This window comes from Choristoneura fumiferana, chromosome 12 (assembly GCF_025370935.1).
Source record: "Choristoneura fumiferana chromosome 12, NRCan_CFum_1, whole genome shotgun sequence".
Lineage (NCBI taxonomy): Eukaryota > Metazoa > Arthropoda > Insecta > Lepidoptera > Tortricidae > Choristoneura > Choristoneura fumiferana.
This window is the reverse complement of record NC_133483.1, coordinates 13717162-13741626: the sequence shown is the minus strand read 5'-3', so window position 1 is coordinate 13741626 and position 24465 is coordinate 13717162. Positions and strand designations below refer to the sequence as shown.

Here is a 24465-nt window from a genome sequence, read left to right as displayed (position 1 = left end):
AGTTATGGTCTATCTAGTTATGGTAGGACTTATAAGACCTACTTGAATAATATATATAGATAACAAATACGGTTACTTAAAACCATCGTTCCGTTAAAAGTAAAATATATGTACAGGAATAATTATGCAAGTTTAATCAAATACTGCAGGGATTTGCCGGTCCATGACAAGGTAGATCTAACCATCGTGACCCAATACAGGGATAACATACCTACCGTCATTAACCAAAAGACATAGACCAGATAATCTACGGAATCTGTCATATCTCCCAACATTCATAATACCTTCAGCTAACAATGACTACGGTAAGAGAGTGTAGACGCACGCTTTGCCGCGCGCTTTGAATAGACTTCCATATGATGATTCAATGTAAAACAAAACTGCAAAACAACTGGTAAATATTAAAAAAAATGCTGATAAACAGCCTTTCCGACTAACATATTAGGTACTATGTGATACCAAACAACTTATGTCATTTACTCTTGACATTATTAATGGGTGGTGAAACAGCCCTTTAAGTCAGAAACTTTGTTTTTTATAATTTGATTTATAATTAGATTCGATAAAATCTTTAAATATTAAGATTAGAGTATAAGCGGAAGATTTTTTTTTGTTATTAAGTATTGAAATAAACAGATTACATTTTTAATAATGTAGATGTACTTACATCTAAATCCCTTACTGTGCCCATATTTCTTGTGATGCAGATAAAGATAAAGAATTATCTTTTTTTTACAACAATTGACATTACAATCGATATTCTGTACCATCTTGTAATTCCTAGAGGTAATCAATTGCTGTCGATTAAGATTCAATGTAAGCAAGGCCACAGTTGATTGTTATTGTTAGGCAGTACAATGCAGAATGCAGAGCTAGTATAAGGATGGTCGGTATAAAAGGATCGGCGAAGTATTGGTACATAGCACATAGCGCCACGTACGGGCACGTGAGTACAGTTTATGTAGGTACGAGGTAGCCCTGACATGCTTAGCGACTTAACTAAGGAGATCCCTTACTAGATGCGGATGGCGAGCCAATGATAGCGCGATTTGACGTAGTACCTATTTATCAAATGTGACGCGTATCATTTATATGACGTCAGTAAAATTCGGAACCTATCGAATTTAAGCCAAATTCCGACTCAGTTCAATCACTGGAAGTATGAGAAAATCTACTTACAAGATTTGACCAGGGCACAAGTAGATAGATATGTAAGACGAGAAATGCATGGAGAGAGATACTAGTAGAAAAGGCTCCGCTTGGGACATGGGCCCCTTAAGTATTTAAGTATATGATTATAAGGTACATATTTATAATGCATATTTAAGTATTGGCTTCCGTGAGTTGAGATAATATCTTGAGATATTTATGACTAAGCGTTTCAATCGAAGTGACGTAGTGTCGTATTCTACTTGCGTTGCATCAGCAAGTTTGCGCGAGTGGCCAGCATTCCTCGTAAATGGACTGTTTATTGGGAATTCGGTCATTATCTCATGTGTGAAGTACACGCATTCCAAGCATTCTTAATGTCGTAAACATCCTCGCATTAAAAGATATGTTGCGATAACTCGATTTATTTAAAGGTCACAAGAAAAATCAGTCTTCGGACTATCAACATTCCATATGCGACTATTAAAATTACCTAATCATAGAAACAAATTTGTACATGAAACGAAAAATCACATTTGTAATAATACCTACTGGAGGTTGGCATTCCAACATCTGTTAGAAATCATGATTATCTAAAATAATTTGGAGGTCGATAACGCTTAAAATGTACATTCTATTCGTGTACTAGAACACGCCGATGATGTTATTATTACAGTAAGTAATTTTATTTAATTTAGAACGAATTACGACGAATATTTGGTTGAAATAAAAGCATCTCAAAATTGAGACTAAATATGAAGTTTTAAATATCAATGACAGTTGTAAAAATATTTCTAGCTGTTCAAGAATTTAAGACGAACAGAATCCCAAATAACGCGCTGTAATATAATGCTGTACCTACCTATAGGTAGATATAGTTTTACAATCGATGACACAATATGTTCCAGCACCCATTAGGCTCTGTTTACATTATTCCAGTAAAATAGTTCCAGTAGCATGACACGGTGCTCGATCGATCTCGTGTAACTCGTTAGCATCGCGACCCCGCAATGTATACCGTTGCTGGAACGATTTTACTGGATGAATGTAAACAGGCCCTTAGAGCCCACATGTTACCGTCAGACAAAGCGCGAGACGGCCCGAATTGCTGAAATACCGGTACTCTCACTTCACTGTCAACGAAATGGAATCCGTGGCCATTAGAAATTCAACATGATGACTTCATTGCCATCTGGATTCCTCCGGTGCGTGCCGTGTGACGGACTGCCCCAGCATGTCACTGCATCACGCCACCTCGCATTTCTGCTATCACCTAACTGATCAATTCACATTGGAATTCGCTAATGATAAGCTTTCATGTTTCAATTACGTTTTTGTGACACATCAAATATGACATGCAGTTATTTGGTGAGATAATTTTAGATCACGTTTGAAGAAATTACAAGTTATATGTAGGTAAGTTAAGTTATCTATCGAGTTAGGAATTGGCCGCAAAGTCGGGATATGCTTTAGTTTTCAGCAATTTATTGAGCAAAGTGATTACAAAACCTAAGAATGTTTGTAACTGTAGTCAGCAACGCAACCTACATTCTGCATTCTTTTCGAAACCGTAACACGCCGCCTCTGCGTACCGGATATAAACGTACATGCCATATTCAGTTCAATCTCTTTCACAATAAAACTCATTTCCATTGCATTTAACTTGACATGTCGGCGGTGCATTTCTAGAGAGCTAGACATCTGCTGCGTGTTATTGATAACGTTATTTTAATTACGTTGCCCAGTCTGTGCCTATTTGCTTATTTGCGTTCGGAGCAATCAGTCAAGGAAAGGAAGTTAAAAGACAAATGACAATGAGTGTTTCTCAGTTCAGAAATTCTTTACGAAACTTATGTATGAAATACCATTGCTAGTCAGATTATACAGCAGATAATAATGCTTGGTTCAATCAAGGTGAGTTTAGAGAACATTATGTGGTCCGACCAAATTCCTGAACGCTTTCTCTGGCTGGCTGTGCCGAAGTCGCACGCGCTCGCACGGCCGCTGCGCCCGCGCTCGCCACACGCAGCGCAACGAAAGTGAGCGCCGACGCGGCGCCCGCGACGCTGTCATCGCATTGCATAATTACTCGCAATCTGACCACTGTTTGTAAACACAAATAAGCAAGATACATCATTGAACAAATTGCATGATCTCAGTATGTTTAGAGATGGTGCTGGCTTTGATTTTAAGAGGGGTCGTTGAAAGTTAGCTTCGGTTCACTAGTGAATTGGGAAATTTTAGTCTCGAAGAATTCTCTATTGCCAAATTTCTAGTTCGTCACATTTTAAATATCGAATTCATTAAGTAAAATTTTGTTTTTAAACTAAAATTTACAATTCTGTAAAGCTAATCGTAATCGGCATTATGGATGGCTAATGTAGAGACGTAACATCCGGATAATTCAAATGTAACTTTAGTAATCAACGACATTCGGCGCAATGAAAAGTCTAACAAGCTATAATTCGTCTCAAATATTAGCTGTTAACTTTTAAAACTACGTAATAATATTGATTTAATGTTGGGAATTAATTATAGTAGTAACCTATTAAAAAAAATGTTGCAGAGCATTACACTGTCATTGTTTCTAAAATTGTGTGTAACAATGGTTAAATTTAAGGTATGTAAAGATGATGTCAAATACAATTAATATTATTAGGGGTAACTACTTACATAAATGTAATTTAATTCCACAAATAAATTTGCAGTCAATTCAACAAGTTATTAAGAAAACAAATGAGTTAACTAAACTATAAATAAAAACTAGTTATCCTGTTTTAAAATCACTGGTGTTCCCACTGTTGTAACGCCCAATTAACGTTTTACGTCATTAAATTAACTTAGGTTGTAGATCAGTGTATGTCGAGATATCAGAGATGTCAATAGGATGCCTGCTCAGTTGGATAGTAGGTCAGCGAAAACCACGGGAGAGGGACGAGCTCTGCAACTTGCTTTTAGTCTCAGAAGCTCTGCTTTCTAGTCGACATTTACTTCCATTGTTCAAGTATATCGCAGAGAAAGGTACATAAATTGAATCAGCATTATTGCAAATTTTCCGTAGTTCCCCTAGTTCACCCGGATGTATCGGCCCACTGCGCCTCACTATATACCTCCATAAAAAACAGCAAAAAAATCACAGCGTGACGGTCACATTCCGTCAAAAGAGATCGACTTGGAACTGCGATGTTGCCAATGAAGCATTTCATCGTGAAACCAGTTCACATTAACAATGGTGTCTATTGTTAAGATCGGGAGCCGTGAGCCCACTGCCACAGAAGCTAAAGCTAATGTGTTTTGATTTGAAACTTTGTGGGATACTGTTAGAAAAATTGTAGGGATTAATGCGTCAATCGATTTGCTATAAATATAAGAAACTTAGTGGGTAACTATTAAACAATGCGGGTTGGAATCTGGAATGTGACCCGCCTACAAGGCCGTGCAACTTCAAGTAGGTAGATACCATACGGTAGCACTCAAATTCCTAGACGATTCATTAGCGTTCATATTGATTAATCGATGCAGCGTAGCCATGTTTAATGCATGAGGATGGGGACAAGTTAATTCGGAATGTGTAATCGAATAGTCTTTGTGCGTGGAAAAGGTGCTTGGCATTATTCTACTGAATAGGTACCTAGTTTCGTAACTTACCAAAACCGTCCGAATCGCTGGCAGGATAAGCCGGACACGGCTGCACCATTGTGGCAGCTCGTGACAGTACATCTAATGCAGATTCAATCTTCTCCATTTTACCTGAAAACGAAAAGTTATATTTAGACCATTATTTCGAATATGTATTCAAAACAAAATAACCCAAAGTGCCAGATCAGATTGCCCGTCTGGCTTCTACTATAATAATATAAAATATTTGAGCATTGTTCGACTTATACAATATGCTGTCATTGTTTTGTAGATATGTTAGGTACGTCATATGCTAAATATATTTGACACCGTTGCCGTTTAGTATAAGCTAAACATTCAATGTTTTTAAACAACGGGTCCTTAGTTTGAAGACTGAGTTCTTACTGAACACTTCCTAATAACAATTTCAAAACCAAAACAACAAGCCGGCTTGATTACATCTGATATGAAAAATCTCAAAAATGTGTAGCGGCTCTTCATGAAAGCAACAATGTCTATTAAAGTAAAATTAGTTCTGGCGACAAAGCACCGCAAATATGTCCCAAAGGCCGCCGCATGCAAATAGTTCGGCGACGGAAATTCCTAATAGCACGTAAATGACTAGACGGTGGACAGACGCGAGCCAAGCCGCGCGAGTAATGCTCACGTAAATAAGAGGAGTCAGATCGGATCAAACAAAGAGTTGTGAAACGTGGATCGGCCGCATACCTCGCCGGGATCGGGAACGCGGCCAATGGACCACGCTATGGCAGATAACGCATTCTTAGTCTTACTACTGTGGCGCTACAATATAATGATCAGATTTGATAGATCGTGCTAGCGAACAATATGATTCAGTGAGACTTTCTATAATTCCATGTAGATATCCAAATAAGGTATTACAAAAAAACAAAGAGACTCATACATTTAAGTCGGTTTTAGACGAAGTATAATAAAATACAGTTGCATAGTTTGTAGAGAAATTCTACTCATCGTGAGAATGTGGCGTTCATTCATCATTGGAGTTGATCTGATATGAGTATGACATTATGATAAGATTGCATTGCATAGGTACATACACGCTGCAATAGGCTGACCTTAAGAAAAGATGTAGAGATTGAATTGTACGGAGCAATTACTATCATTATAATAAATGAGTTCGGTGGCAAAGACATGGATACAATTGACCATCACGGGTTCCCAAGCACACGGTATACCTACCGTGTTCATACATAACAATTAAAGCGATAAGATTTCATTAAGTAAAGTATTCAAGAATATTAAACATGACTAAAGTACAACCCGGGACAACACAAAGGTTATTAAACTCTTAAATCGTCATTTGTAATTATCAAAACTTGATATAATATCCCTCGTAAAATGTTAGTTGTTGCATGATACTGGCCAAATATTGTGTATATATAAACGTTATTCGCGTGGTTAAATTGGCATATCACGCGAAATATTTTTGTGATGGCCACGCGAAGTGATAAATAAAGAAAAATGGTTATTGCATCATTAGCATTAAGAATTATTCTATTTTTATTGTTTTCTACTATGGTTAGGTACACTATCATAACGATATTAATTACATTTCAAATTAATGTTTTAATTGTTGTTTGACTAGCTGTTGTTTGCGATTTCGTCGGTGAAGAATACGTCCGACGCCCGTGGGAACTGTACACTTTTCCGGGATAAAAACTATCCTTCCTTCTCAAACTATCTCCATATATAGGTACCAAATTTCATTACGATCGGTACTTTGAGCGTGAAGGCGTAACAAACAAACATATATACTCACTTTCATAATTATAATATTTGTAATGATTTTAATAACCAACTACTGTACTGTAATGTGTCAGTGTTGAATGAGGACGTGTTAGTAAAAGAGTAAAAGAACTTTCTTTTGTCGCAAGTCGATGCCAACAGTGTCACTGAAATGGTCCACGATTAAGCGGATTCCACACATATCTGTAACATTTCAACCGATGCCTGTGATGAATCATAATGAGCACAATAATGGATGTCAAATTCCAGGAACATAAAGATGCATGATGACATTGAACTTACAAAAGTGGACAAGACATTCTTAGACAAATAAAGAGGTGTGGATGGAGGGACGGGCTAACGAAATGCCGGTATGACGAGTGATGCGATGACTGCGTTAATGATGAGGAATTCGTTGGATACATTAAACACAATAGAATTTTTCTGGCCGGAGGCGCAGTCACGAGTGCTAGCGGAGGTGGCATGCCGACCAGTATACCGAATGGATATTTCGACACATACCTAGATGGTCACTCAGTTATTCAAAGGCAGCAAGAAACCGCATTTTTCCAGTGAATGTCGAATTGCTCACAACATTTTTAAATCGTTGACACTACCGTTTAATCATTGTCGTTAGCATTTATAAGGGAAATTATCATTAATATACATTCTGTTAATCAAACACAGCGTTAATCAAATTACTTTACTACCTAGTTTTTCAAACAGTTTTATTGGAATGTTGATTGATTTAAAATAGAGTATTCTATTTCATTTGCAAACTACGCGCAGTGTTCATAAGAAATGTGTTTTGTTTTACTTCTGGGGTTATAATCGAATTAGAAGATAACTTATAATATCTTTATGCTTACATTGATTACATTCTTACATTATCTATTCGATTTATGTCTAAATTAAGCGCAATAAAGATTAGATGTTTGGGTTACTTAGGAATGTGATTAATTAATCTTCGTTACAGATAACTCCTGCCGCACACAAAACAATGAAATGTATCAAAAATGGGAAATCAAGGGATATTACAGGACCGAGTGGTTTTTTAACATTTTGTTTTGATTTTTGGCCTAGTACACAATCAACTGTTTTAAAATACGTATATAATTCTCATCACCCTGGCTTTCACAGTTCACCATAGAAAACTATCGATAGCACTATCGGTGTCACAACACTTTGTTTTACAGCTTCATATAAATGAAAATGTCTTTATTTTCAGGGCAGATGTTTGTGCATGGTGCCGAATAAGTTTACGTAAAACATTATCACCTGCTAGTCTCCAGACGAAAACCACATGGTGATCGAACCTTGACATTCCGAAAGTTAAAAATAATAAATTTGGTGCGATAGATAGTTTTAAAAGTGATCTTGTGGGTTATTCGTAAGGTTGAGTTTTGCGTATGATGGCCCGTTGGCAAGCCCGCATTTGGGGTGCGGTGCTTTTTACGACCGTTGTTGGGCTACCCCTGCTGAGTGGCGCACGTGGCCTGGGGGGCGAGAGAACGAGCAGATGTTCCCTTTGATGTAGGGTTTCCCAAATTCTATGCATCCCTTTTGGAAGTTTCGTTCGGCCGCCTTGGGGGAAAGGCCTTAAATTAGATGAACGGTTGATTGGGAACAAAATAAAATACAAGCAACTATTTCATTTTGAAATGTTTTTTGAAACGCAGGCGTAGGCTGCTTGCTGTAGAAATATGTGACTTTGTTCCACATTAGCAGTGGACGTCCTCGGGTTGTGATAAACAGAAAAATATTAAACATGCCGACAGCCAAGCGACCTAGCTATTTGCACGTCTGAAATACAGCCTAAAGCAAATAATTGCTCTGTGTGTATTGCTATAACGGATAATGTTATCGAACACGTGTTTGTTGAACTAACCGACGAACGTCCGAGTTCAAATATTGGTTCGACATTCCAGTTCGCAAGTCTGCTTGTAATCGCAATTTGTAGCGTCTGAATTTAAGGCGAGCCGCGAGATAGCTAGATGACTCGCGGTTCGTTTCTAATGCTTCTTTTCGTGTCTATATACATATTTTAGTTGTTTTGTTTGAATCGACAGAGATGCAGTAGGAATCTTTGGTGCATAGATACAAAGAAGTGAAGATTTATAATGGGCTATCAGAATACAGAACAACATAGCTAGACAGTCATTGGGTTTTGCACCTTATACGTTTATGGATAGGGTACATGATAGGTATATAGCATTGTGTTCTCAAAATGAACAGATTTTCAACATAATCATCATCACGTCAGCCAAAGGACATCCACTGTTGGACATAGGCATCATGATTTTCAACAGTTTTAACATAATTATACACGTAGGTACCTATTATGACAGACAATCGATAAATTTCAAGAACATAACATCCTGTCGTATCTTTTATATAATACTTAACTAACTACAGCAAGGATGATGACGTATCTATATGTACAGTCGAACAAATTGAATCATGACCCAGGTTGGAACCTTTGTGCTACTAATACTTTTACTTAGGTATACTTTTGTCAAGGAAATCACGGTGAAATTGATTATTAAAACGTTACACTCTGGGTTATGATTCAATTTGTTCGACATTATTTAGGAATTGACTTTTGTGTGTGTTTTGAAATCACATCAAATCCCTTTCATTTATTTTCGATTAAGTATAAGATAAAAAAATGGCAACAATTCCAAAATAATTGACCACTAATTAAACTTCTTTGGGTCCTCGTAACTTCTCAATTACCTACCTATACATTCTAACGGTTACCATGTCGAAGTTTTAACGTTATAACCAAATCGAAAATATTATCAACTAATACCTACTTCTTTACCACAGCAGTACATGGGAAATGAATCTGCGGGGTCACATTGGCTAATCGGGCGTTATCGAGCTGTTATCTAAACCACATGCGTCCGCGCATATAGGTATCGGTCGCATTCCACGCTATTATGTTCGCGAGATTCCTCGCTGGCTGTACGCTTCATGCCTTCGCCTTGCCGAGTAGCGGCGAATTTTTTTTGCTCGCAAATCAAACCGGTAGGTACGTACGATGATTGCGCGCAATGAGAGAGTCAAAAGTCAAAACACTGCTTGTATGTTAAGACGAGATTCGATTTTGATCTGATATTAGTCTTGCGTTATCATTATTTTGTGTTATAAAAACGAAGATAGTTATCTGTAGGTACATACGTTTACAACAAATACTCGAAGCATTTTATAGTGAGTAAAGTAACATTGTCATTTAAAAAAAAATAGACCAGAGTTGCAAAGGAAGGTTTGAGAGGACCATAGCATAGTATGAAACATTTAAGTAGTAAGTAAGTAGAAAATATTTAATTGATCTTACAACAAGCGAATATGTCACAAAAAAGTGTTTCAATTGGGTAAACTCAGACGTAAACATGAAGGAATTCCAGTAGGTAGGTAGAGGGTACTCACTTAATTTATTCCGCAAGCTTTCCACGATATCAGCAATGTCCTCGCACAAATACAGTTGAAAAGATACAATTATCAACACGTCAAGGATAAACAATAAATTATTCCAGCTTCAATAAGTTAGGAAAAAGTTTATAACAGCATTACAAAACCAGTGAAGAACAAAAATCAATACCGCATCGCAAAAACTAACCGCGTAACATAACTAGCTACCAGTTCTCTTGAAGCAAAAAAGTACACTGAATTCTAACGATTAACATCCATTTTACGTCAATTACACTGTTGTATTATTTGTTGTTATTTCATAAATCCAACTAGCGCGCCACGATACTGTTGACGAAATAATCGCGTTTGACATTTGAGCCGAGCCCACTGCGATCGGAATGCCGGGAATGTCAAATATTTTCAGTGCTGCCATCTATGTTAAAGAATCTCCAACATGCCGACGGCGGTGCACTGGAGCGCTCGCTTCTTTGGGTATTAAAACTGCCCGTACTTTTATTTCTGCTTTATTCGAATAATCCAGCTATTAAGACTATTCAAATGGTCGTAATTGTAGTTTTTAGAATCATTACTGATGTATAAACTTTTGTTTTTATGGGCGTCACAAAGAAAAGTTGTAGTACGTTTGCGAATCCATCGGAATGTGTCCAAGCTAAGGCCGCCGTCGAGAAACGTCATTGGCGCAGGCGTGATGTTAGTCCGCGTCTGGTGCAGGGTTATCGACACACGTTGCGTCGGCAAAGCAAGAAGCAGGGTCAGCCCTCACTGCTTCCTCACTGCTTCGCGCATGTAGCATGGCGGGGAAATACTAGGTTTCGGTTCGATACTTTTATAAATTACATACCTACGTGTAAGATTAATTAAAAGTAGTCATTAATTGGAATAAGTATTCGTTTTTTACCGTTTTTGAATGAATTGAAATGAATGAGTACCACCTGGTCAGATGAAACTTTATTTCTTCAATTATAAACCACATTTTAGTGAAATTTAGTGTTTTCATAATCAAGACAGACTCAAAAAAATGTACCGTAGAGCGCTTCTAGTGCCATCTATTCGAAATTATTAGAACCAACAAGTCACTTAAGGATGGTGAACGAACGTGCTATTCAAACCTACGATTATAGCAGGATGTACTATGTAGAACTTGGATGGTAACATACCAGATGGCGTATGCGGAGCTCCTGCTTAGATTTCAAAACTTTTGTAGTTACTTTTCAACATCATCCATCCATCATCACTATTCATCACATAACTTCTATCTACCTACTACCTTTACATAGGCAGGTGTGATGAAAATGATTAGTTTTACTCTAACCATCGCGTAACAGAATGTTATCTGGTCTTTGTACACCTATTTTCATTTAATTCTATGAGTTCATTGGTCCAGAGGACGCGAAACCTGTGACAATGGCTCTTGTTTTGAACTTTATCTGCCAACTCAAGCTAAGAAATAGGCAAGACCTAATACGACATAAATGACAGCAGCGCCACTGTCTATGCGACAATTCGATGACATATAATGTTACAATTTTCTCATTGCATTTTTTCGTATCTGTTCCGATTTCATAAAGAATACGTCTAGGTGCTCAAAAAAAACTAAGTACATGACACAAAATTTATTTCATCTAACAAAACACTCTTTATAAACCTCAGTACAAATCAACAGATTTTATCAACATAGAATTCAAAAAGGTACTTTCATTCCTATTTAACGAGGAAAGTAGGTAAGGTAAGTCTAAGTTTTTTTTGAAGGCAAACAATGAAATATGCCAAAAAAGATATTTTTAAACTTTGTATTTGGTTTGATAATTTGAAACCGAAGAACCTAACCTAAATGTGTTTTAACAATAATAGCTCATTGGATAATTTGTTTTAACGTCCTTTCTCCAACTAACAGTCACTCTTTTTTACTTTAACTATATTTAATAAGATATCGCCTTCGACTCCGTCTACGAAGAATTAATTTATCGCTATCCCGCGAAACAACGCAATTTTGCGGAATAAAAAAGTCCTTCCCAGGGTTGCAAAATTACTCCGTACCAAATTTCATCTAAATCGGTTCAGCACTTTAAGTGTGAAGAGGTTATTACAAACAGACAAACAGAGAGCTACCTACTTTGGCATTTATAATATTAGTAAGATTAATATTGTAAACAAAAAAATACTTTCAGTCGTTTTTTTTGTATTGTGTGAATTTAATTAATATCGAAAAGAGCGTAGGCGTGCGTTGAACAGTGAATAGCAGAAGTGGATGAGTGGCCATAGTATTAGAAATAATATCGTGCGTAGATCGTTTAAGTAGATACCCTGACACAATATCTTCACATTCACTTTTCCTGCTGATGGGACGCTCTGCACGAAAAATGGCAGAAAAATGTAGAGCAATAATAAGCTAAACATAAACTCGCATGCTTATAAGTGTTTTGTGGGCGCAATGCAACGCGAAAATGAACTACCTACAAATATTAGGTAGGTACAGTAAACCTTCTTCCTAATTACTACTAAATATTCTTTAATATCTACAAATTCTTGAGGCTTCTTAATAGGAGAAAGGACGTTAGACAATAAATAATTTATATTTAACGATCACATTCATATCCTAAAAATAACTAATAACTGTTATTACATGTACAGTAATATTAGTAATATAATAAACATCTCACTTGGGAATCTTAATAACTATACTATACCTAATCTAATAATACTCGTATTACATAAATAGGTATTTTGGTGATAATTTGGTTCCGTCTTTTTATTCCGAAAATCGCAGTTGAGAGTAACGAAACAATTTAGAAAATAATAATTATTACCTTTCACCCTAAGAGCAGGGGAATATTCTTATTAAATAGATAAGTACATTATTATATTTGATATTTTTATATTCTCTATTTCACAAAAAAATACAGATAAGTGTGTAATAATAGCAGCCATGCGTATAATTATTTTCTTTAACTTTATATATATTTATTTTGAATAAATATAACTTTTTTGCGAGTCTGCAAATTCCCTATAGGTGTGGTGTGTCGTTAGTACTTACAGCTTAGAAAAGCAGTAGATACCTTAAATCCTTTAAAAAAAATCTAATAACTACATAGTAGTTGCAAACGGTTGTTTGTTAACCTGGCATGATTGATGAGTTTTAGTTACAATAATTTGTGATTAAATTTGACATTATTTAGAATTTTGTTGTTTTTTTGGAATCTTTTTGTATTTTTTATTTCAATTCCAATGGTCATCAGTGGCACGCGCATAGCACGCGGTACGGAATAACGAGGACCTGGGTTCGATTCCCAGTGATGGTCTTATTTTTCTGGATTTTCAGTGCATCTATATTTCAGTTTGTATTTTCAATTTAGGTTTTTTCGGGATGACCGTAAAAGTAAAAATTTGGAATTGAAATAAAAAATACATAAAGATTCCAAAAAACCAATCTTAATTTGATTGCTTAGTAACGGTATCTCTTGTCCGGGTGAGCGGTTAGTTCCAATGGAGTGCCGAAAAAGTTTCTCGATAAGGGCCACGGCATAGATGTCGCTAGTGTCACTGCTTAAGTGGCTAAATAAGAAACAAACAAGCTGAGATATGAGGTGCATAGGGGAAATTCGTGTCGGTACCGTTGACCATCAGTGGTGTAGCGGTATAGCACGCGGTACGGAATACCGAGGACCTGGGTTCGATTCCCAGTGATGGTCTTATTTTTGACCATCAGTGGTGTAGCGGTATAGCACGCGGTACGGAATACCGAGGACCTGGGTTCGATTCCCAGTGATGGTCTTATTTTTCTGGTTTTTCTGTGCATCTATATTTCAGTTTGTATTTTCAATTTTTGACATTATTTGTCACATTTTTATTTTTTCTTATGGAAATAATATAAACTGGGCAACCCTGCGCATGCGGCGATGTTTGACCTCATTGGTCCCAAAGGAAGATCAACGCCGTTCCCAAGATCGGCAGATTGCTGATTTGGGACCATTTCGTGACATGTGCATTTTTTTTAATTCTTGTTATTTTTTTGTACCACGTTGTCACGAATAAATGTTTTCTTCATTTATTATTTCTTTATTCCTTTCTTTCCATGTCTAACCCTTTGCTTATATAATAATAATGTGGAATAAATAACATTTTAGTCAATGAACACATAAGTGCATAATGTTATAAAAAGATTTTCAACGAAATAACACTAAGACATCGTAAAGGATTCAAGGTATCTAATTTTTCACAACATTGGAACTTGGTAGGTATCACATTCATACATTATCTACCTAACTACATTAAACGTACTTGTAAATAATCTTCTTATCCCTTACGTTAATGTATCGTGCCCTATGATACTTGGTTAACCTTCTAGTTGTATATTATACAGATACATTAAATTTTAAAACATTGGGGGACGGTTCGTGTTAAATGAAATATTTAACGGCATATACATAAATACGAGATTAATTTTTTTAAGTAGAATATTTTGTGCGGGTAAGATTTAGTACCGCCCAGTCAAAGTCAGTACATTTTATCATTAGATACTTTATGAGAAGTATAATTGATTGGAAATTGAAGATAGAATACTTATGAACTTAGAATATACGAGCAAGAGGATTAGGTAACTAGGAACTAGATGGAACTGCAATGAAAACGAATTCCAGCAAAAAAAAGATAAATTTATCTAAATTTATGTGAAAAATATAGACCTAAAACAATTTATTTTAGCAGCTCTATGTAAGCACTAAGCAGGTATAAGGACTCACAAATTATTACTTTCTGGCTGAATCAACATCAAGTTTTTTTTAATTTTACTTTAGAATACGACGACGAATTTTTGATAACTTGAGGATTTTCTGGGAACAATTGAACGAATTAAACTTATTTTTCTCTTGTAGTAAAGTTTTAATAAGAATAGGAAAAGGGTATAGATTTGTTGAATGTTGAAGTTGAAGGTTGTTGAGGTGAGTCAAGTGAGCATTTGCCCTAGTAGTACGTGATGTAAGTAGCTATCACCGACATCAAAATACTTTTAATGGCTCTAATACTAAGAGCACGGCTAGACGTTACTGTCTCGGTACGCTAAATTTCCCATACATTTGATGCTGACTTTTCTTTAGTGCTTAGTCAGTTTGTTTGCTAACCAAACAAATGGATCATCTAACTATATTAATTAATATTTTTTATCATTCCGTCCTACGCTACTTCATTGTTGATCATAGGCCTATCTAGTGCTTTGGCTACTGAGTGCATCTCACCCACTAAATTAAAACTAACGAATACATCGATTTCATAAGCAAAACCGCAGCATTAGGATCTAGGATCACATTAAGTCATCTACATAACCATTCATCAACTAAAATTTTCTTTGCTGAAATGAAAATGAAATGCTTACTTTGGCCTCGGTTTTCATTTCGCAAATGGCTATTCTAAGAGGTATATAACCATAAGTCTGATATAAAACCATGACCAGATTATGTGAAGTATAATTTTACGGTACCCAAAGAAAATACCTATACCTACTACCTAGTAAGTACGAACTTGATTTCGTTTTTCATAGCCGTTAATAAATCGAGCTAAATGTAATCGCTTGATTAGAAATCATTTTTCAAAGTATCACTGTCGGTATTCCTGCTATCACTTATGGTTACGGTTTTTAAAAACTAATTAAGAAATCATAATTCAACGTACAAGATGCACAAACGGTTAAGCTAACTGTGCAGTTCCAATCTGGCTGATGTTCAAGAATGTTGACAAATTGGGAACGCGGCCGAGCGTTCTGACATTCCATTCAAAATCTGTCGAAGTATAAAATGTGCAATGAAGCTCAATGAAACAATAGGAGAACAGTAAAAAAATAAGTACTTAGGTAGGTAGTTTGTTTTGAACAAGTTGCCTCGAATTTTTCAGCTTAGTTTCGCTAAATGTTTCGTTTGACACATTTGTTTAATTGCTGGTCGCTAAAACATGTTTATTTTATAATTTGATTTTTTATTCTACTGGGAAACATTTTCTAAACTTTAAAAATAAGGGCATTTAAAATAACGAAATGTTGCCACAGCTGATTTCACTTCGGTGAGACGTTGTCAACTATTTCTTAACCTAGGCTCCAACTTCTAGTCGTGTATTAGTACAATCCTATCTAATAACCTACTTGAAAATTCGTTTTGATTCTCAGTTAAGGACCACAAATTCTTACAAAGCTGGAGACTAACCTGGTTACAATCTGTGGCAGAGTAACAATCTGACATTAGAAATGTATCTAGTGTTGTTTTGTCGCCGCATTTTCTCGGAAAAGTTCGTTTTTATCTTGCTTTCTCAACTAGCTCGCTGAAGATTACAAGCTGATTGAGAAAGCAAGACTAATACGTCCGACAAAATACGACGGAAAAACATTACTCACTAGTTCTGTACTCTATAAGTTTCATCATCATCATCATCATCTCAGCCGTAGGACATAGGCCACTGTTGGACATAGGCCTCCCCCACAGACCTCCAGTTGCTTCGGTTGACAGCGGCCTGCATCCACCGTGAACCCGCAGCTTTAACCAGGTCATCTGTCCATCTTGTTGGTGGACGTCCAACGCTGCGCTTGCCGATCCGCGGTCTCCACAAGTCTCTAAGTCTCTATAAGTTTACTTCTTACTAATTTTATTTTTACACTGGGGTACTGAATGAGTTGTTTCCATGTCTATTTAGTTGTTTATAATCCCGTGTTGACAATTTAATAACCTTTCTATTAAGTAAGCATGGTTTCCACCGCGCACGGCGCGGACTCATTAATGAATTAGTTCAATTTACATCGATGAACTTTATAGAGGTTCAGTGTGTACTTTCATGCAGCTATTGTGTCCGCACGTACGGAATCCGCTCCTCTCGCGGTGTAAATTGGGCTGTAGATTGCGGGGCTACCCAACCAATAAGGATGTGAAAGATTATTCAAGGGCCGCAATGAATTGCTACTAGGACTAGGATGATTTTACTTGTAGCGTGAAAATTCTGCTTTACTTTAGTCATCTATCACATTGAAATATTACAAATATCTAATTAAGAGGCGTGTGCGTTACGCAATTTTATGTTTTCTTTCTGAAAGCTATTTTATTTTTTAGTTACGATTAGTTTACTATTTCGTTTTGAAATATGTATTCATGTCACATTTTTGATTTTATGCTGTTTTATCTGCAATTGTGATTCTGATTGTGGATCGGTGGTTAAAACATATCGAGTATAATTAGATGTTATGAATAGAATTTGCATAGATATTAAAGTTCAGCTTAGCGTAACACATTGAATTAAGCTACTGTAAAGTAGGTGTAAAATTGATTAATACAAAATACATAATAAAAGTATATTATATATAGCTTTATAAATGGGCCCGGATTCATATTATGTTAAAGTAGATTTGTTGTCGTCATACAATTTTCGCTCCTTAGTAAATGCTATAATTTTATAATATTTATCCACAAAACATTGTAAACGCAACAAAAATGTATCATTAAAATTATCCTTAACCATATACTAACTAATAACACCTTACGATATCACAATACATAAGTAACTATAAATTTTAAAATGATATGTTACGAAAGTAATAAATCGCGTATATTATTTCGCTTTAGGTGTAAATATAAAAATACAAGTTGGTAAATGTAGACAGGTATAAAATAACATTTTGCGTTGGAAGGAATATCTCTTGCAAATCATTTATTTGTATTGTAGGCCGCAATTCTAATAGACAATGAAAAATTACCTCGAATGCGTTAACTAAGAAGGCTGTTTGCCTTAATAAATATACGATATAGTGAGACTACATCACAAACCAATACGTTACCAGTTACCATCGACAATGTTGTAAGTTACCTACTTATTTATAATCTAACGTGTTAATGTATTTAATAAACAATGCAGATACGTTATTAAAACAATCAATTGGCTGACTACGTCTGTGATAATTTCAATTTACTATTTATTCCAAAATTCATATAATTAATGAACGTGCAAAAGCGCGTTATTCAAAACCCTGCTAGCGTTCCGCTCTAACACTACAGAACACTAACCCCACTATCTGAAACGTTACAAACAACGTAAAACTTTCCAAAAAAACCTTATTCATACTGAATAAAGTTACGATTCAATGAGTGCGTAACGTTTTGGATAGCGGGGTGTACACGTACGGTTCAAATGAAGAGTTGCCTGAAGAAAAGCAGAGGGCGTTCACGTGACATAAGAGGACGACGGCCATCCCAGTCTAGGTCGTCGTGTTCTTGAGCAACTCCCGCACAGGGCATCATCCTTAAAGGTCTAGTGGCTGAGGACGCTCCGCACCTCCTACACTGATTTCTCCTAACGCCTAAAGGTCGCCGCCACCACCAAACGCCTTCCATGGATTCCTCGTAACGAGTTTTATCAGAAGTTGAAGGGGCGTTGTAGCGAGTATTGTCTGATGTAGAAGGGCGTTCGTCGTACCGTGCGTTGTCTGACGTGGAGGGTAGTTCGTAGTACTGCCGGCTGGAAGAAGCTCGGTCAGACCACGTGGAGGCTTCACTATCGCAGGGGGTTACGGGGGCACTTTGGATTGGTTTCGGGACGTAGAGTGTGTGGGTTTCTTCTGTAAATGATCCGCGTTTCTGAAAATTGTAAAATTGTCATGATTATAAGTTGACAACGACTAACTTATCGTCTTAGCTAGGTGTATACTTATCTAACTACCTTTGGTATAGGAATTAAGAATTTTTAAATTGGCCATGATTATGGTTCCATGGTTTTCGTAAGAAAATATACTTTCAAACTGTTATATGTATTTCTTGATCGAAAGGTATTTGAATATTCAATATTTTTACAGTTGCAAGAGTCAATACTCTAAAAAGTTTCAGAACGATTTTAACTGTTTTAGCTTGACACTTTCACGCGTTCCTGAGAAGATTGCCTTGATTCGACAGATACCTAGGTAGATATGCTGACTGACAGACAAAAAACGATCCTGTAAGGTTTCCTTAACTTGCACTGCTGTACTCTTCTCTGTATGGTTCAGTTGAGGTTAGGTTTGTGGTTTAGGTATACCTATATTAAGATCATCAAAATTAGTAAATATGCTGTAATCTAATACTGTTTAAATAAAAAATAGAAAGCAATATATTTCTTGCGCAGTCGGTGTTCTTAATTTATTCTTATCTAAATCATTGAAGTGAAGAGCCAGAAAGTCATTCCAGGTTTACTTCTAATTAATACTTGAGGGGAACAGCAGAGTGTATTAAAACGGGCACACAAGCAAACATCGAACTAGACACCACACTAACGTACTTTTACGAGACCGGACTAATGGAAGCGTACCTATTAAAATTTGATTGGCCTCTTTTCCTGCAGAATAAATAAGTACTTCATTTTATAAATAAATTGATTTGAGTACGGAACGAAGAGCTGTAGATGAGTATGAAAGAGAAAAAAACAATATTCACACGACAAATCCGTTACGTACAAACATCATAAGAGGACCGAAAGTACCAGTGGCGTGGCTAGGTAACCAGCATATAACCAGCGGTCGGCGAGTGCTAAAAATGACTAGATTATGTAAAATAAATGTTATTAAGAGAAAGGGAAAGGAGCATTACATAAAGCAGATTTGTATGTACGATATTTTAATTTTTGACATTCAAATATGTTGACATTTATAACTTAGATATAGTTATCGACATTACTCATTCGATATTTTAATGAATCGACATTTCAATATTAGACATTTTAACTATAGGTATAACAACTTTCGATATTGTGATACAATCGATATTTTAATTTTCGATAATTTGAACATCGACATTTTAACCGTAGATATTTTAATTTTCAATATTCAAATATGTAACCCCCAACTAAGTAAACTAGACATATAAAATCGTTTGTTCCGTATTCGTCGTATTGTCGTGTTCCGAATTCGACGTACTCCAGATTTGTCATTTAAGCTAGGGACACACTTATCCCACGTACGCAACGTATGCAATGCATTATGAAATCTGGACCCTGATATTTGTATGCTTAGAAACATACTTGTCATACGCAATGCTACCCCTCCGGTAGCTACGCCACTGGAAAGTACCTAAAGTGTTGAAATAAAATAAGTTACAGCGATCAAGTAAAGGAAGGAGTCTATCATGTCGTACTGAGATATAAGAGAATATTACAAATTGAAGGTCACTGACCCAGCAACAAAGATTATTTTGTCTCTATCGTTTCTTCCACGTACTATGTATGTTTCCCAATGCTGGATAAAAAGTCACCCCTTAGAATGAAAAGGCTTAGACTATATCCTCTATATTATAAAATACGTATATCTCCATATGTGAAATATAAAAAATGTGTAACACACACCCTCCGGTGAAGTTCGTTCCTTAAAATTACATCATCTAACGTGCGAACAGTCACAGTTATTGCATTTACCATCTATTTCTACCCTCTACAGCTACCTATTTTACAGAAATAAATGGTGAATGCTATTGTAATTCCGGGCAAAAAAATAATTAGAAGAAATTAACTTACTGTCATCAAATCGTAGTTTGATCGCCTGAAGCGTCACACCTCCTGGAGGAACTTGATCGGGCATACTCCCTGCCGGTTGTCGCCGGAGCGGATCATCACCATGCCGTCCACTTCATCACCCACTTGGATTACTATCTGGTCTCGAAGCAGCATCAGACCGTTGTCGCCGTCGGATACCTTGAAGGAACATTTGTAAATCAAAAATTATTTGAAATTCTTTGTAGTCTCCATTTTAAAGAAAAGTCATTTAGACCAGAATAATAAAATGAGTAACTTTTGGTTGGAGGCTACAATAGAAAAAATTGTATGTTGCTATGTTGTTAGTTGTTAAAGTTAAACCGTAGTGACTTTGAACTAGGGGGCGACTTTAAAATGTAGTTAGACAACGAACTGTCTCTTATTTTTAGGGTTCCGTAGACAAAATAGCAAAAACGGAACCCTCATAGTTTCGCCATGTCTGTCTGTCCGTCCGTTGCTCAGGGACTATCAATGCTAGAAAGCTGTAATTTTGCACGAATATATTATGTAAACTATGCCGACAAAATGGTACAATAAAAAATTTTTTTTTTTTTTAGATTAGGTATCTACTTACAGTATAGTAGCGAGTAAAGTGGGGGTGATTTTTTTATTCATCCAACCTTGTAGTGTGGGGTTTCGTTGGATAGGTATTTTAAAACCATTAGGGGGTTGCTAAAACGATTTTTCATTCAGTGATGTGTTTGCAAAATATTATTTTCATTAAAATCGAGCGTCCCCCCCCATCTAAAATCTAAACTGGTGGGTGGAAAAATTAAAAAAAATTCAGGATGGTAGTAAGTATATCAAACTTACAAGGAAAGCTATAATAGTTAAGTTTTCTTGTCAATTATTAGTAGTTTAAGAGTAAATAGCAGCCTAAGGTATAAAATATGCCTAAACTTGGAATATTCCGTACAAAATATTACTTAATTTTTTCGTAATGGCTACGGAACCCTATTTTGGGCGTGTCCGACACGCTTTTGGCCGGTTTTATTCATGTTGCTACTCGCAGTCCATGTCTCATCGATTCTTTTGGTCTAGCTTAGGTAAGTACATGTCAAACATCCAGACCATCCTCACTTAATAGCATAAATGCTAAAGTTGCCATGGGACAGCGATAAACGAATTATTTGCAGACGGAGCCGCGGGTAATAGCTAGTTTATCTCATAAGTACAATATCGATTTTATAGCCATTTCAAAACTGACAAAGTAGACCCTAAATTCACCAAAGAAGTCACCCTGTTTAACGTATGTAAGCTCTTTAGACTTTTATATCAAACTTTATAACAAATCAATATGTACCTACCTAATAATATACTCATGGATGGAACTAATTCATAAAATTCATATTTTCCTACCTGTAAATTATGCGTAACTTGTAGCGGACGCTCCCCAGCTTGCAGTTTAGTGCAATATTTTGATGGGAAATATCCGATCTTGCCCAGACATTTGCCCTTCCACCAATCGGGGTCAGAGGTGTCAATAACCGTGACCTTGTAGCCAGCTTTGAGGTCTAATTCGTCAGCATGCCGCGATTTAAAGTTATAGAGGATCACATAGAGGTTCGTAGGCAGAAGTCGTTGGTGTTTCTGAAATGGAAAAGTTTAAGATAAGTGAAAAGTTGAGACCGAACTATAGAGGCCTTGCAGAGCAATTCATGTAGCGCGATCTTTTATGAGAGAGACACGGTTCGAAAACTTTCGTAAAATGTTTCATTTAATTTGCGTAACAGTTTGGAATATTATCTTGTTTTTTATGTGTCAGTTTAAACCAAATTTTGATTTCGTGCGGAATTTCAAAGTGCTCCATAAGGATAAACGGAATCTCGGATAAGCTAACGTAAATTTTAGAAAAAAAACCTTTATTTCTAAGAAAGACCTATGGATAAAATAAAAAGTTAGCAAGATACGAGTTCTTGTACAGTAAACGTCATGTTAACATCGTATTAATTAACAAGGAAAATACGTAATGACTTTTTCTTTGAAAAGGTTTCATGATGGCTCACGAATTAAAGTCCTTGACCGTACATAGGTAGTGGTAAGCGTATCCGTACGAATATGTTGACGTTGCATATTCAAAAAAATACCTAAGTTTCATATCAGTTTTATATAACTACGTACAACAATACCTCTTTTTTATTCGACTGGATGGCAAACGAGGATGTGGGTCTCCTGATGGTAAGAGATCACCACCGCCCATAAACATCTGCAACACCAGGGGTATTGCAGATGCGTTGCCAACCTAGAGGCCTAAGATGGGATACCTCAAGTGCCAGTAATTTCTCCGGCTGTCTTACTCTCCACGCCAAAACACAACAGTCCTTGCAGTCGGGTAAAAAGAGCCTTTCTTATTTGTTATACCGCCCGAAGGTTCATTGCCATTTGCACATTATAAAACGTCAAAACTTATATGCGCTTAGAAGCAAATGTGACACTCAGCCTTAGTGACTTTTTAATGGACTAGGACTTTTAGTGCTACGAGACAATAATGGCCATTTGATGGAACAAATTGAATCTAAAATTAGTCGTTGAAGCGAGTAAGCTTGATAGATAGTTCCATACATTTTGGCATTATTAACTTATGAATGACAAAAATGCTACCATGCACCACTTCAGGAAACTTCTGTTGAGAATAAGCCAGCAGAAAACTAACAAGATTTATAATTTTTTTCAGAGCAGATCTAAAATGTGTTTTAATGATTGACATCACAGAGATTTAACACAACTACTTTTTTAACATAGTAGTAGTAGCATGAAATTGCTGCAGCTATTCCAGGAATTGTAGAATTACTTTGTAACGAGGGGAGGGAGAGAGGTAAACTTCTGTAGTTATTTTTTATGCACAAGCGCATGTTTATTTAGGATTACTAATGTATGGGCAAAAAACTTTTCCCAAAGTATCACATCCCAAAATATTTTACGCAAATTATCATTTGGCAAAAAATCATTTGCCAAAAAAACTTATCGTAATTTTACAGTTAATAATTTTTTAATGTAAAGTTTCATATTACCAAGTATTATTTAGTAAAATGTATCGTTTAGCATAACGTACTCTTCCCAAAATATAGTATGACATAATACCTACTTTTCTGGAAGCAGTTCTTTCTGTGGGGGGCGCAGTTCTAACCTAACCTACTTTTTTGATAGCAGTTCTTTTTTGCGGGGACGCAGTTTTAACCTAACCTAACCTTCTTTTCTGGAAGCAGTTCGTTTTTGCGGGGGACGCAGTTTTAACCTAACCTACTTTTCTGGTAGCAGTTCATTTCTGAGGAAGACGCAGTTCTAACCTAATCAAACCTACTTTTCTGGTAGCAGTTGGTTTGTGCGAAATGTCATTTTGAACAATATTTTTTTTGGAATACAATATTAGCCAAAAGAAAACATAATAAAATTTGACAAAGTAAAATTATGCCAAATGATGATTTGACCAAATGAATAAAATGTGAAATGTAAATATAACTACTAAAGATTCGTTTGGAAAATGAAACTACTGCGATAAGTTTTTTGGGAAGTGAAATTTGGCGAAAAATATTTTGCCGAAACGGCAGTACACCGTTTATTTATCAAACTGTCACTGCGCGATTCTGAACTAGCCAGTTCAACAAACCTGATAAAATCCGTAACAGCCGTCTACCGTATTGTCTAACGCGCTAACGTTCGCGATCGCATTCACCATCTCTTTCTACCCTCGTCTTATGCCATGTGACAGAAAGAAGTAGTGAAACGTCGATGGATTCCATTTTAATAGACAATAAAGCCACAGGACCATGAAGATTGATGGTGTGGAACTTACGCTAGTCTGTTTCACAGGCGACGGGCACGGGCTCGCACTGTTCGAGGAGAGACTCTTATCAGGCTCGTCAGGCAGTTCCACGCTGCTCATCCGTCCTCCTCGCGCGCTCAGCATCCGCCTGCTATGCACCGGCGATGATGGTGCTACAACCCAGCATCACCAGATGAAGCATTGCTATCAGTTGA

At 36.4% G+C, this 24465-nt stretch overlaps 2 protein-coding genes across 2 annotated transcripts in view; both read right to left on the bottom strand.

Annotated features, from left to right (window-relative positions):
- Positions 1–10362, bottom strand: part of LOC141433404 (uncharacterized) — a 32405-nt gene extending 22043 nt beyond the window's left edge. Inside the window, exons 1-2 of the mRNA XM_074095430.1 lie at positions 9967–10362; positions 4798–4899 (exon numbers count right to left, since the gene is read on the bottom strand). Coding sequence (XP_073951531.1) covers positions 4798–4894 — 97 coding nt within the window. The 5' untranslated portion in view covers positions 4895–4899; positions 9967–10362. The remainder of the gene's footprint in view (positions 1–4797; positions 4900–9966) is intronic.
- Positions 10363–11567: 1205 nt separating this feature from the next.
- Stacl (SH3 and cysteine-rich domain-containing protein) overlaps positions 11568–24465 on the bottom strand; it is a 263899-nt gene continuing 251001 nt past the window's right edge. The window contains exons 21-24 of the mRNA XM_074095440.1: positions 24281–24423; positions 21847–22077; positions 20470–20646; positions 11568–18569 (exon numbers count right to left, since the gene is read on the bottom strand). Coding sequence (XP_073951541.1) covers positions 20503–20646; positions 21847–22077; positions 24281–24423 — 518 coding nt within the window. The 3' untranslated portion in view covers positions 11568–18569; positions 20470–20502. The remainder of the gene's footprint in view (positions 18570–20469; positions 20647–21846; positions 22078–24280; positions 24424–24465) is intronic.